General features: G+C 37.3%; 2 protein-coding genes across 4 annotated transcripts in view; one reads left to right on the plus strand and one right to left on the minus strand.

Moving 5' to 3' along the window:
- vti1b (vesicle transport through interaction with t-SNAREs 1B) overlaps positions 1-7875 on the minus strand; it is an 8971-nt gene extending 1096 nt beyond the window's left edge. The window contains exons 1-6 of one of the 2 annotated variants that reach the window (XR_013293000.1): positions 7178-7875; positions 7033-7091; positions 5434-5613; positions 3646-3819; positions 2266-2327; positions 498-828 (exon numbers count right to left, since the gene is read on the minus strand). Coding sequence is in view for 1 of the 2 variants with exons in the window: in XM_077560085.1 (XP_077416211.1) it covers positions 735-828; positions 2266-2327; positions 3646-3819; positions 5434-5613; positions 7033-7091; positions 7178-7274 (666 nt within the window). In the remaining variant the exon portion in view is untranslated. Of the gene's footprint in view, positions 829-2265; positions 2328-3645; positions 3820-5433; positions 5614-7032; positions 7092-7177 lie in introns of both variants that reach the window. The other variant, XM_077560085.1, reaches the window with a different exon arrangement.
- A 945-nt stretch (positions 7876-8820) lies between these two features.
- rdh12 (retinol dehydrogenase 12) lies at positions 8821-14502 on the plus strand. 2 transcript variants are annotated; one of them, XM_077560083.1, is made up of 7 exons: positions 8821-8974; positions 10309-10427; positions 10721-10876; positions 10947-11051; positions 11117-11326; positions 12883-13072; positions 13908-14502. In XM_077560083.1, exons 1-7 carry the CDS (start codon positions 8901-8903, stop codon positions 14008-14010), a joined length of 957 nt encoding a protein of 318 aa, XP_077416209.1. In that variant the 5' UTR covers positions 8821-8900; the 3' UTR covers positions 14011-14502. The 2 variants fall into 2 exon arrangements, with proteins under 2 accessions (XP_077416209.1, XP_077416210.1); XM_077560084.1 differs by having other exon boundaries at positions 8840-8974; positions 10312-10427.
- Positions 14503-15386: the final 884 nt, after the last annotated feature.

The following is a 15386-nucleotide window of genomic DNA, read 5'->3' on the forward strand; positions in this document are numbered from 1 at the left end:
GTTGGAAGTATAGTTATTTGGGGAAACGGTAACATTCACAGTCATCTGATTTATCGATTGAATCATTTCAAAGAAAGAAAAAAAAACTGAATCATTACTGGTTGGGTACTGACTTCATACTAGATAGCCGAACCCATTCGTTATCATACTTGCTAGCTTTTTGCCATAAAAGTGAGTCTGGTACCAGTGCCATGTGAGCTTCAAGACACAACGGCTCTAGCTCGGAACTGGAAACAGCGCAGTGTGAAAGGGGTAACTAGAGAGATCAGTGCAGTCAAAAAAAAACAACAAAAAAAAAACATTAGCTAATGCTAACTGTGATCAAAGATGTTTGGCCTTCAGAAAATGTGAAATTGTTAGCATGGACATAAAAAAAAATAAAAATACATTGATCATAGTGTAATAATAAGTAACCTGAGCAATAAAAAGCAAAGTCAAAATCAATGAAGACAGAAATTGTGCTATGTTTTTATAGTGACTATTGCTAAATAAAGTACCTCATTTTAACACACTGTCAGCCATAGACCAAGTTCTCAGTCCAGCACTGCCTTCACAGAACATCCTCTCGGGTCCACGGACGTCCAAAACGTCCTTTCAGAGGGATTTCTCTGTATGAACAGTCTGATCAAATAGTGCACTCATGATTCCGCGGTTCATTTGGTGAGCGATCCTCATCTAAAGCTGAACCTCCGGTAACACGTTTGGACCTCATGGATCCGAAAGTTTCGCCACCCTCATCGCCGGAAGAACTTGAGGTAGACGACAGCGCCCAGAATGGCCAGTTCCATGAGAATGATGACGGCGAGCAGCAGCTTGTTTGTCATCAGCCTGATGGGGAAGTCGGCAAAATGTCAGCCAATTATTTGCGCCGCTGCACATAACGACGGAATGTCAGAAAGCGAGTGCTCTAGCCGGAACTGGTCTGAAATGTTCTGGTTTTTTACCATACAGTGCTTAAAACTTTTCTCTATGTTTATAGTTGTGCTCATAAGTTTACACACACAAGCAGAATTTGTGGTAGAAAAAAAAAAAAAATATAACTTTTCCCCTTTTTTTTTTCCTGTTTTGTTTAATGATTGCGCTACTCTAATATGCCTTATAGTGCAATTTCCCATTAAAATGAAATGTCCCTTCTGTGACCAGATTATTCAATTAGTGGTGTCCAAACTTTGGCCCGGGGGCCATTTTGGTGCCCACCACCCATTTTTAAGTGGCCCGCAGCATACACTAAACACATTTGCTACTAATACTAGGCAGATACCAGGTATCGGTATCGGTGCCAATACCAGCCTTATTTTAAGGTATCGGTACTCATGAGGGTGGCCGATACCAGAATCAGCTGCCTTCTAGTGGCCGTTTTACAATCAGGCACTAGAAATGACAAATTAGAGGAATACAAAATTGCCATTAATTTCATGCAATTTTAAGGAAAAATACTATATTGGGATTTATAGGTTTTTATTTTAAATGATCTATTTTGGGGGGGGGGGATATGTACTAGTGGTATCGGTATCTGTCTGAAAAAAAAAGTGTTATTGAAAATTCCTAACCTTAATACATTTGTTTTGTATACTGTAGAGCTTTTCTGAATATGGAAACAAACTATTTACAATTAAACAAGTAACCTTTCTCTTTGCAACGTATAAGGATAATTCATTTTTTTAATTTAGTTTTTAACAAGCAATAAGGGCTTCCTCCACTTTCTGCTCACAATCACATGAATGATTACCAAGTAACTGCTTTAATAATAGTCATCTCAGTACAGATTGTTCCTTCTACAAATGAAGAGATGGGATTCGGCTGCCATTCAATACACGGGCCTGATATTTTCTGGTGGGTTACGCGGTCTGGACCACCCAAAAATATTGTACAATCTTAAATTACTTGGATTATAGAAAGCTGTTCAGGTAGCATTTTTTTCCTCAAAAAACATTGTAATATATAAGCAACATGCAATTCTTGATCCTTATTTATTTATTTATTTATTTTTTTAATATATGATCATCAGAAGAAAAAGTTTGGACACTACTGATGTAGATCTATGACAACTGTCCATGACAATTAAACCATCACTTTGGAGTTATCTGCAGGTTTAAGGAAGTCAAATCTAAGACAATTTAGAGACTCTTATGACACTTCCATTCTATTTCCCTTCCTGCCAATATGGAAAATGTGACCATGAATTCAAGTCATCTGCTCTGAAGGCGATTGCACTCAACTTGTGAGCTTCCACTGTTACCACATCAACTCTGAGCTCACACTTACCGTCGAGACATCGAACGAAGGATTTTCCGCGAGCGACTGAGGTTCTCTCCCGTATTTACCAACTACCAGGAAAAAAACAAACACAATGCGTTAAGTGTCTCGAGATGCTTTGACACATCCAGTCTGTAAACAAACACAGAGCAACAGTGGCTTGTGACATGCTTTTGGCAGTATTTGCTAAAAGGAGAAGTCAACACTAAACATTTGCCCGCAAGTGGCAAAATGGCCACCTTCTGCTATCGATAAAAACTGTTGGATTTTGCTGCTTAACTCTTTGACTGCCAGACGTTTTCAGAAAAGGGATGCCGTGGGTGCCAGCCAATTTTAAGCATTTTGACTGATCTTTCAAGGTCCATAGAAAATTATGTGTTTGGACTATGGAAACACACATACTACCAAATGAAAGATTGGACTCTCGTCTTTCATCAGAAATAAAAAAGTTTGTTTCTACCTTATTCCGTTTTTCAGTAATCAACAATAGAAAATGGTTAGTTTCACCTCTGTTTTGAAACAAACGTCTTTTAACGTCTTTGGCACTCCTCCATAGGATTTTACTAAACGTTATTTAACGTTTTTGGCAGTCAAAGAGTTAAAGGTGCAATGATAAATAATTTTTTTTCTTTTTCATTTTCCAGATGAACTGGTGCACATTCCTTAAAACAATACTTCAGAAGATCAGTGTTAATTTTGACAATACATTTTTATTTAGTTTTAGTCTTTTGACTAAAATTAAAGTTTTAGTCATAATTTAGTCAACTGATTGCATTTGAGTTTTAATCCAATTTCGGTCGACGAAAATAAAGAGCAATTTTAGACAACGAAAAAGAGCAATTTTAGAAGACTAAATTGACAGTTTAGTCGATATTTTCCTTTAGCATATTTTTAAACTTTTATACAGAAAATGATAGCACACCTATTTGTAACTGTAGTTTAACATGCAAGACACATTTAATACAACGGTGTCTTTATTAATTGTTTCAATGAAACATGTTGAACTGACAATAATATAACTTATGTTACACCTAAATAAAAAATTGCATAATTGCTTGAGATTAATTTTACAGCTGCACAATGAAAGAGTTTTTCTCCCACCCGCCTTTCATTCCTTCTGATTGGATTTATTTTCGTTTTTAGTCATTGACAAAATTGTCAGTCAATTTTAGTGATCGTCTCAATGAATGGCTTCTATTTTAAATTGTTTCATTTTCGTCTGAAAAAAAAAATTTTGTGACGAACGTCGACAAAATTATCACTGGAAAAGATTGAAGCTGTCATGTATTACAACTACTGTTACTGTGGCAATTGAATTATAATTTTCTGCACAATTTACTTCAAGCATTCTCAATTTTCACATTGCAAACCCCCACGTTGGCCACTCACTCTGTCCCTGGTCTGATCCAGCTGCTCCCGCTGGCCGCCGAGCTCCTCGATGATGTCGGTGCCGATGTGCTCCGTCTCGGCGGCGAGGCGCTGACTACGCTCGATGCTCTGGCTGGCGTTGTTCAGCGACTCGGTGCCCTGCAGGAGCAAGGCCCGCTGCGATTGCACGCGCGTCTGGACAAAAGGGAGGAGAGTAACCAGTCGGAAGCCATTTTTGATCATGAGCCAACCTGCTGTGTGATCACAAATCGGCAAGTTGCCGATTAACGGATGTCTCGGAAACATTGTCCTGATTTTGTGGTGCGGGTGAGTTGAAAGGGATTTCCCTCCCCGATCCATTAGGAAAACGGTCGTGGCCATCAATTGTAAATGTTAAACCAGCCCACTATTATATACCCATTTGTTTGCATTTGACACATCCTTTTTTTTTTTGGAGGTCATCGAACGCACCTCACCCACAGTCAAAAGTGAAAACGTGTTTTTTCTTGTCTCCCAATGCAGAGCGCTACGAAAAGTCTACTTTGCCTTAACAAACATATCGCCTGTATGCTAAATTTGTGTATGTTAATTCCAAAAGGTGAGTTTCACAACTTTGAAATGTTTGCGTAAAGTACATGGGCGTAGGCAGATAATTTTCAGTGGGGTGAACATCCCACTGTCACGTGGCCAGAAGAGCACGCACGTGTACATTGGCATGCACGTTCACATTATGTAACAAACAGTCAGGGTTTCATTACATAAAACGTGCTCATATCCAGAACCTTGCTCAACACACTCAATGACCGAGTCTAAATAAAAAGCCATGTTATGCTCAACAGCCAATCGGTGATGACCATTTTGCATACTGCGATCGATGGCCCCATTCATTCAAATCATATCGGAAAAGCACAATGACACAACAAATTCCTTAATTCTTCATAATTCTAAATGTTGCTTTCTACTAATGTTTGTTCCTGCTTGTATTGCAAATGTGCTGGGCAATGTAACAATGTGGCCTGCAGGATACCTTTATCTCCAAACTTGTGTTTGCTAGGTGACCTAACAACAACTGACTTACCACATAAACAATTTCAATCTACACTTGTAGCCCTTACTATCGCTAAAAAAAACAATTCTTGTTAACTGGAAAAATAAACAAACTCTGAATATCGACCAATGGTCTAACCTCCTCATAAATCACATTTTAATGGAAAAAATATCTGCCTCAAATAAAAACCAAATATCAAAATTTATAGAAACATGGTCTACGTATATAGAATTTTTTAACCTAATTCTGGTTACTTAATTCTGTCTGTTAGCGAGAGCCACCACATCGTGATAACTTACATTGATGTTTCTGCATTAGGCAATTTATTATTATATTATATTATTAGTATGGGATTTTTTTTAATGGGCTTTAGGTGAACTGATGAATACACACACGCACGCACACGCTCACCCACATACCAAAAAAAAAAAAATATATATATATATATATATATATATATATATATATATATGTGTGTGTGTGTATATATATATATATATATATATATATATATATATATATATATATATATATATAAATGTTTTTATTTTTTTTATTTTTATTTTTTTTTAAATGAGAGCAATGATGATGTCAAATCGAATGAACAATACTGAGCTCTCCTGGAAAAAGAAAAGAAAAAAAACACCAATGTGGCCTGCAAAGAAAATTGTTTTGACTACTTTTTATCACAAGTTTTGTGACAGTCCATCAAGATAAACGTGCCAATCTAGTGTGTCCACGTTCTTCCTCTCCACACTCACGCTTTGTTGATTTTGCGATGAATAGATACTGCCGTGACTGCCGTCCGACAGCGGCGTGGCCGAGTTCTTGGCGTCCCGCTGCAGCTTGGCGAGGTCGCGCTGGTAAAGACGTAGCTTGGTTCTCATTGTATTCCGGAAAGATGGCGGAGCATCGCGCAGCTCCTCTTCCATGCCCTGCAGCTGAGGTGAAACGAGGACAGATCATTTCATTATTTTTGCATGCCAATTGCTGAGGGGAGATAAAAGGCTCGAAAGGGGAAATAAGTTCAGGGTTGGATAGCATTCCTGTGACGTTCTGACAATGCTTTTACAAGCCAGGACACATCACTTCTTTTGAATTGGGATATGCAAACTTGGTGCCTTCTTTTGGAATTTATGTCTATATCTAGACTGAACAGGACACAAAAATATTATATAACATTAACCTATATTACACATAAATTTGTTGGTATTATATAAGCCTAGAGGCTTACGCATGTTTGTGACATCAGCTGGGATTGGCTCCAGCACACCCGTAACCTTAGTGAAAATAAGCGGTACAGAAAATGGATGCAAGGATTTACATGATTTTTTTTCTGTCTTACAGTTTGAACTAAAATAAAAGCCAAATAAACATTGAATTATTATGAAAAACACTTTATGTCAATTAGAGCAGAGGTCCCCAACCCTGGTCCAAAGGGACCGGTATCCAGCCTGTTTTCCAAGCCTCCCACAGCCAACACAGGTGATTCATATCATCAGCTAATCAGCAATCTCTGGAGAAGGCTGATAACGATCTCCACCTGTGTTGGCTGTGGGAGACATGGAAAACAGGCTGGATACCGGTCCCTGAGGATCAGGGTTGAGGACCACTGAATTAGAGCCTTGCAGTCTTTCAAGTATTCACAACAACAACAATATTCTGCCAAACAAGTGTGGCGTAAAAATAATGCATCCAGTTATATATATCGTATTACATAATAACGCACAAAAAACTTACTGTCCATGACACATGTCCAGATAATGAACAGAAAGTGGGCCATTATGGTTAGAAGTAGGCTGGAAAGAGGGGCGGGGGTGTCAGTGACAACCCTAGTTTGAAGTGGACACTTTGGGAGAATTCCATGGCTTGTAAAAATTAAGCCCGCAAGATAGCAAAAAAAAAAAAAGGACTTATAAAAACAAACTTCTTTGGTGATCTCAATTCAAAATTGAATAAAAGGCCAAATGACAAAACAGCAATATTTTTTAAATACAGTACAGCAAAATATATAGTATTACAAATTTAAAAAAAATCCAAAAACAATACTGATGACGAAACAAGAACAATGAGCTTTTGGTTGTTTTTGAAAAAAAACAAAAAATAAAACCTGTAACATGAATAGTCCATTTATTTTTTATATTTATGTTTGTGCCTAAAGAAATATCCTCCAATTCTGGGATGAACTAATTATTCTTGCAGTGTTCAGTACACCAATTTCTTAACACATTTTCAAACATATTGTTTGATGTTTTCCTCTTTAAAAATTCAATTTCTACAGCTCTATCCGTTTAGATTGTGCAGGTGCTGGAATCATGATGTTGCTAGCTAACGTTTCCAAAACAATCAGGGTGGCTCACAATTTCCTCCGCTTCCCCTTTCCTCTCCTCGAAGGCCCTCAACAAGCTCTTTTTCTCCTCTGCGGGTGAACAAAAACACAAAGGTTGTCAATATTTCAAATGTGTTGTTCAGATAGAGAACTCTAGATTTCTGTATGTTTTGTACCTCCATGGCTCCTCAACAGCCTCTCCGGCATTAGCTTTAGCTCCTCGTACAGGGACCTGTAGATTTCGTGCAACTTCTCAAACTCTTCCGATGACATCGTGATTCACTTTCGTCTCAATTTCATCTATTTTTTGGGGGTTTATTACGGATTCCAAGGAGCCAAATAAAGAAATTGGGTCAAGCGGTGGCAAGAAAAATTATTTCCGCATGATGGTCCTCGTGATCGAGTGGGGGGGGAAAAATCCTCCAGATTAAAAATCAAACAAATTGACTCGAAATGCCTTTTAAACGTGAAAATGTTACGTTACGTCTACATGTAGGGTTTAGTATGTTTAGGAATACTTTGAAAAATATTCTCTATTTTAGTCCAGCGTCAAAATTAGGGAACTAATGACCATTATATGCAGGCGCATTTTGGACACCTATTATTAGTGTATTCTGGGTGATGTAGTACCGAGTAGTGAATGTCGTGCTAATAAAACGGGCTGCTACATTCATATGTCCGTGCGTGTTAAACACTTCCTTATTGGCCATATTTAACATAAAACATGACTTACCTTGTTATGTCTGTTCATATTATCACCATATTTTGCCAACAGTGACGATTATATATATAAAACGTCATTCAATTCATAGCAAGTTTAATTTGGAAGTTTAGTAGAAAAGTAGGGACTTTATTCCCCTAATTTAACGACTTTCTTCGCTTAGTTTTACAATTGTTAAAAATGTCATACGAATACTTTGCACAATAAATCAGGAATGTATCAATATAAAAATAATAAAATCCCTTTTACATTTTCATTATGCCACTAATATTGTCGTAGAATAAAGTTGTGATTTTACTTTTTTCTTGTAAAATTTCCCTTCATAATTATATTATTTCTATATTTTCACAATGGCCCTTATTTGCTTGTAGAATAAACTGATCATTTTATAGCCACCCTCAACCCAGGTAATTTACCACATCCCTAATATTCATAATCCTGCCCACAATAAAGTCGCGATTGAAAAACAAAACAAAAAAGCACACCTTGTTATCGTAACATCCCTCCATGATCCATTCTGGAGAACTTGATACGTGGGGTCCCTCTAGTGGTGCGCAAGAGAATCACTGACTTGTTTTATATGTTCAAATACACTACCCAAGTCCGGTCCTCGAGAGCCCTTATCCAGCCTGTTTTCCACGTTTCCCTCCTGCAGTGCAGTTGAAACTAATGATCAGATAATCAGCAAGCTTGGCAAAATCCTGATAACGATCTTGATCATGAATCCGGTGTGTTAGTAGCGAGAAAAACGTGGAAAACAGGCTCTCGAGGACCGAAATTGGGCACTCCTGCACTAGGGTCTTATTTATTATTATGTTTTGTTCTGTTTTTGTCTGTTTGTTTGTTTTTAAACTCCAAAACAGTATAGTTGAGTATAGTTCAGTTGTATTGAACTTTTGATCTTTTAGAAATGGTTGTTCAAACATTTATGCACTTGTTTTACTTTTATGTGCAATACTGTACATTTGAATTGAATCATTATTAACCAGTGTTATGTTCAAACTGTGATACATTTTTAAATACAAAACGTTTGATATCAAGCTCGAAATACTGTTATGATTCAGTTCGTAGCTGTAAGAACTACATATCCCGTGATGCCATTCGCACCCCCTCCCTTTTAAATACATCAGCTGTTGTGCTAGCAAGCGCCTACGACAGCATCCCTCCGTGCTACAACGATGTGGCTTTTCTTACTCCTCGCCGGTCTCACCGTGGTGACCTTACTTGTGGTTTTATTCGCTCCTCACATACGGTAAATAGCCATCTTTTGACTCTTTGACATGGGAGTCGCGTGATAGCGCGTATTCTGCCTCTTTGACATATATAGCATTAGCATGGCGAGGGATATTCATGGCGCTACAGAACAAATCATAATTTAACGTTACGTTGTTTGTTTTCGCTCGAATTTCTCTCGTTATTGGGTCTCCGATTGAAAATCAATGATGGGATATAACGGGGGAGTGTGTTGGCACTATTTGGGCCAATCGGGAGGCTGCGCGTGGGCGGGAACATCATCTGAATGCTCGTGGCCAGCTGCGCCATTGGCCACGAGCCTTGCGCTCCATGGCGTGCTCGTACCTCCTGACGTCGTCCACGCCGTGCGCGTGAATAATTAAACCGACTTTTTTTTCTTCTTTTTTTTATAACGAGGATTAAGTCGAAATAGGATAATAATGGCATAATTTTACACTGAAAAAAACAAAACACCACTCCTAAGTTTTATAAATTTCTTAGCGTAGCGTAGTTTTACGATTGTTATATTTTCATTTTGGCCTAATATTTGTACAAAAATATAACATTTGTACACTTAATTATATATATATATATATATATATATATATATATATATATATATATATATATATATATGACACTTGACAGTAATTAGCGTGACCCTAATGATAAATGTAAAAATGTAAATAAAAAATGTTTATCATATTAGTGCTTTTTTTTTGGGGGGGGGGGGCATTTTTAGAACAACCCTTATTTTTATTTTTTTTGTTATTGTAAAGTAAACAAAAAATACAACTTTATTCTCAGAATATCCCCCCCCACACACACACAATTTTTTTTACTATGTCCTTAATATTTCTCCCGATAATAAAGTAAAAAAAAAAGTTACTTTAATTCTCATAATTTTAAATCGTTTTCGTACATTTTCACTATAACCTTTTATACTGTATATTTCCTTGTCATTTTATTGTATGAATTTTGATTAATGTGTCGCTCGTACCTTTTCATAGTTAGCATAAAGTCCTAAATTTTACAAGAAAAAATTACGACAGAAGTCCAGAGCCGGGATTCGAAACTACAACCTCAGAATTTGCTAACCTCTTGTCCACTATTTGATTAAGTTTACAACACGCCTTCAAATTATTTTGCTTAAGGAGCGCCACCTCCAGGATCCATGAATCATTGACCCCCCCCAGTTAGAAAGCCAGTTGACCAGCTTTTAGTTATATCTAACAAAATATAAATGATAAATGGACTGCTTTTTACAGGAACATTTAACCGCAACATAGCCTGTTGATAATTTGTCACAAGGGTTATCAATTCGATACTATGCTGTATTGATGTTTTTTACAGAAGATATGCAGCAGGAGGCGTGTGCATGTCGTCTGCTCGTCTGGACGGGAAGACGGTCCTCATCACTGGGGCAAATACCGGCATCGGAAAGGAGACCGCCATGGACTTGGCCATTCGAGGTTAGTTAATGAATGGGGGAAATATGAAGGAAATTCACTATTTAATTGCTTATATACACAAAGGCTCTTTTTTCTTTTCCAGTAATTAATTCAGGGTCCAACATTAACGGCAGCCCGATAGCGCTGTGTTAGGCCATCATTTATTATGCAGATGCAAATTTCATAAATAAATATAATACGGCCAATAATGTTGACTTGAAGGGATTAAACCCCACAAAACAATCCATACATCCATTTATTTACTATACCGTGCTGCAGAGCTGAAAATGTTTTCAATTATTTTGACGTGTCAGGAGCTCGGGTGGTGATGGCGTGCCGGGACGTGGACAAAGGCGAGGGAGCGGCAGCCAGCATCCGGGCTGCGTACCCTGAAGCACAGGTGGAGGTTCGAGAGCTGGACTTGGCCGACACTTGCTCCGTACGATCATTCGCGCAACAATTCCTTACAGGTACAAAGTCTGTCAAAGTTCAATTATTGATGCTTGTCTTCTATGACCGACGTTTGTCGTCATTCTTCAGACTTCACCCATCTTCACATCCTCATTAACAATGCGGGGGTGATGATGTGTCCCTACACCAAAACCAACGACGGCTTTGAGATGCACATTGGCGTCAACCACTTAGGTAAGACCCGGACTATGAGCGCCGTCACCAGATACTTCTGCTTGATTATTTCCCGCCCTTTCAAGGTCACTTCCTATTGACATCGCTGCTTATGGGCCTGCTGAAGCGCAGCGCTCCGGCGCGTATCGTGGTCGTCTCATCCCTGGCGCACAACTTTGGTTGGATCCGCTTCCACGATCTGCACAGCCAGGGAAGCTACAACAGCGGCCTGGCGTACTGCCAGAGCAAGCTGGCCAATGTGCTCTTCGCTCGAGAGCTGGCGAGACGTCTTAAAGGTACAAAATGGCGTTTTTGTTTTTATTTTACCTGCAACTCTCAAGCAATCATCGACTTAGCAAAAAAAATGCCTCCCTCAAATAATCAACTCAAGACAAATGGAGGCCGAGAGCTGGCGAGACGTCTTAAAGGTACAAAATGGCGTTTTTGTTTTTATTTTACCTGCAACCCTCAAGCAATCATCGACTTAGCAAAAAAAATGCCTCCCTCAAATAATCAACTCAAGACAAATGGAGGCCTCCCTTATGAAATCATCAATTTAAACACCTCTGCAAACAATCATCTATTTAAGACAAAAAAATAATACAGCCCTCAAACAGCAATAGTTTTGGAAGGGAAGAAACAAACACCTCCCTCAAATAATCAGCTATTTCCTCAAATAATCTTCAGAGTAAAAAAAATGCTTCAATAAGCATCTTAAATGCCTCTGCAAGTAATCACCAACTTAAGACAAACGCCTCCCTCAAATAATCGGGTACTTAGAAAACAAACACCTCCCTCACATAATCAACTTCAGACAAATAGAGGCCTTCCTCAAGTAATCATGCACTGATATGCCTTCCTGGAGCAATCATCGCAAAAAAACCAAAATGCCTCCCTCAAACATTCACCTTACAACAAATAAATGTCTCCCTTAAACAATCACCAAAGAACACCTCTCTTAAGCAACCATCTACTCAAGACAAATACACGCCAACTTAAGTTCTAAACACCTCCCTTAAATCCCCATCAACTTAAGAAAAACACCTCCCTCAAATAATCAACTTAAGACAAAAAAATACCACAAATAATCAGCAATTTAAGAAACAAACGCCTCCCTCAAAGAATCCGGAAGCTCAGAACACAAGACAAGCCCTTTAACTCTTTGACTGCCAAAAACGTTAAATAACGTTTCGTAAAATCCAATGGAGGAGTGCCAAAGACGTTAAAAGACGTTTTTTTCAAAACAGGTGAAACTAACCATTTTCTATTGTTGATTACTCAAAAACGGAATAAGGTAGAAACAAACTTTTTTTTTCTGATGGAAGATGAGAGTCCAATCTTGTTTTAGCAGTATGTGTGTTTCCATAGTCCAAACACATAATTTTCTATGGACCTTGAAAGATCAGTCAAAATGCTTAAAATCGGCTGGCACCCACGGCATCCCTTTTCTGAAAACGTCTGGCAGTCAAAGAGTTAAGTGGCATCAACTTGAGACAAATCAATTCCACCATGAAGCAATCATACATTTAAGACAAATTAACACCTCCCTCAAATAACCATCAACCTGAGACAAAACAATTTCTCCCCCACATAACATGAATAACTTATGACCAAGAAACCCCTCCCTCAAACAACCATCAACTTGAGACAAAAAAAACCATCAAGTAACTCTTCCTTTTTTACCATCAGGAAAAACGGCATTAACCGTCTCAGTTGTTATCCTTCACACATGGACATGAAAAAGTGAACCAAAATAGCAGCAGAAACACATAAACAAGTCTCTCTCTCTCACACTCACACGTATAAGTCGCTAAAATGAGAGTGGCGTTTACCTGTGTGACGATTTTTCTAGGCAGCAGCGTGACGGTGAACTCGGTACACCCCGGCACGGTGAACTCGGACCTGACGCGTCACTCCACCCTGATGATGATCTTCTTCACCGTCTTGTCCGTCTTTCTGAAGACGCCCCGCGAGGGCGCCCAGACCACCATCTACTGCGCCGTGGCTGAGGAGCTGCACTCCATCTCGGGGAAACACTTCAGGTACAACAACAACAAGTCCCTCCTAAAAGTATTGCACACTACATTAAAGTGCTAGCACTAGGGATGACAACATTTTTATTTAATTTATGATCTGAAATGTTGACATTTTTCATAATAACATATTTATGTGTGTGTGTGTGTGCATATAAATCTTTATTTACATTTTGTGTCAATGCCATTATTCATTCTAAATAAAATAATAGCACAAATATTAAATAATTAAGAATGTTAAATTAAAATATTTTGTTTTTTAAAAGCATTTCTAATATTTTTTTAAATAAACAATACCAAGGACCATGATCTTGAATTTAAAGTTTTAAATAGATGTAATAAAATAAAATAAAAATACAACTTTCATTCAAATAATTGCTTATTTTTATTCAAAAAATAAAAAAATAAAATCTACAAAGTTATACAATTTTAAATGTAAAACATTAAAATATAAATTGTGAAATGAAATAAGTTAACAAAACGTAAAAAAATAAATAATGTAATATGATTTATTGTAATACAACAAATAAAACCAATTCAGTATTAAATGAAAATATTTATAAATTTCTACAAAATTCAATATTGTAGTTAGACCCATTAGCCAAAATAATTACAATTACTTCAAATTTTGTGTTTTTACATTTATTTATTTTTAAATGAATTTTAATCAAAATGAATAATTATATACATAAATAATTTCTAAAAAAATAATCATTTTTTAAATTTTTAAGTTGAACACGTAAACATATATAGAAATAAATTCAAAATTGCTTATCAACAAGAACCATGATTAAAAGTTCAAACGATCTTTTCTTCTTTTCTTTTTTTTTTTACGCATTGCTAGCGACTGCGCCCCCGCCTTCGTGGCCCCCCAGGGGAGAAGTGAGGAGACGGCCCGGCGTCTGTGGGATGCCAGCTGCGAGCTCCTCGGCATCCAGTGGGACTAATTGAAGACTTTTAATCTATCATTTTATGAATATAGTGTCATATTTTTCAAGCAAAAAAAAAAAAAAAAAAGAAATCCCAAGAACAACACGTTTTAAATGTGAAGGCAAGGCATCTGGATGTATTGCCATCCTGTGAGCGGTCCAAGCAGGGTAAAACGACCAGCATCTTTTAGCCAATTTACCCGATATATTATCTTATTTTTAAGCATATTTGCAGCTAAAACTGCTTCACGTGTGTGCCAAAATCTTGCAGGGCTTTTTTCCAAACAATTAATAAGCTAAGTGTTACTTTATGATAATGATAAAAAAAAAAAAAACAATACAGAGTAGTGTTGGACAAACTACCTTCCTTGTGTGCGTTGACGCTACGATGCCAAGAGTTTACGTGTGCTTTTATATACCAGTCAGGTTCGTTTGCCTTTTTAACCACACGTAACGTTCACGTGCAGAGTTGAATGTTTACATTTCATGTAAATAAACAGTTACCATTTGGCCCCGGTTACTCATTTTAAACAGGTTTTGGAATCTCTGAATTAGTAACACTGCTTGAATAGATATGCATTGGACCAAGATGAATCATTTATGAAATTTCCACCATTAACTCTTTGACTAACAGACGTTTTCAGAAAAGGGTGCCAGCCGATTTTAAGCATTTTGACTGATCTTTCAAGGTCCATAGAAAATTATGTGTTTGAACTATGGAAACACACATACTACCAAATGAAAGATTGGACTCTCATCTTTCATCAGAAAAAAAAAGTTTGTTTCTACCTTATTCCGTTTTTCAGTAATCAACAATAGAAAATAGTTAGTTTCACCTCTGTTTTGAAACAAACGTCTTTTAACGTCTTTGGCACTCCTCCATAGGATTTTACTAAACGTTATTTAACGTTTTTGGCAGTCAAAGAGTTAACGGGACCTATAAACTTTCTTACTCAAAATTAAGAAAGAATAAACAACTGCGATAAGGTTGCATAAGTGTGCACACCCCCACAAGTGAGGATTTGGCTGTGTTCGGAATAACCAATCACATTCAAACTCACGTTAAATAGGAGTCAGCATACCTGCCACCATTTAAAGTGCCTCTGATCAACTCTTAATAAAGATTAGATGTTCTAGTAGGCCTTCCCTGACACTTGTTTATTTTAATTACTGTATTTATTTTATCTTGGTTAATCTTTTTTTTTTAGATCACAAAAATTTGGAATTGGGGTGTGTAGACCTTTTTTTTTTTTTAATATCCACTCTCCCTTGCTCAATCAAAAGCTGTTCACACCAAAAAGAAGAAATTATAGATAGATACCGGTACATTGACACAAATTATTTTTTTCTCATTATTTATACAATTAAATACTTAAAAAATACCCAAAAAAACG

Source organism: Vanacampus margaritifer, chromosome 1 (assembly GCF_051991255.1).
Source record: "Vanacampus margaritifer isolate UIUO_Vmar chromosome 1, RoL_Vmar_1.0, whole genome shotgun sequence".
Classification (NCBI taxonomy): domain Eukaryota; kingdom Metazoa; phylum Chordata; class Actinopteri; order Syngnathiformes; family Syngnathidae; genus Vanacampus; species Vanacampus margaritifer.

Excerpts from the sequence above, each read along its gene's own strand:
- rdh12 (XM_077560083.1), top strand. The coding sequence starts at position 8,901 with ATGTGGCTTTTCTTACTCCTCGCCGGTCTCACCGTGGTGACCTTACTT. Across the intron at positions 10,428-10,720 it reads CATGGACTTGGCCATTCGAG|GAGCTCGGGTGGTGATGGCG; the intron begins GTTAGTTAATGA and ends TTGACGTGTCAG. Across the intron at positions 10,877-10,946 it reads CGCGCAACAATTCCTTACAG|ACTTCACCCATCTTCACATC; the intron begins GTACAAAGTCTG and ends GTCATTCTTCAG.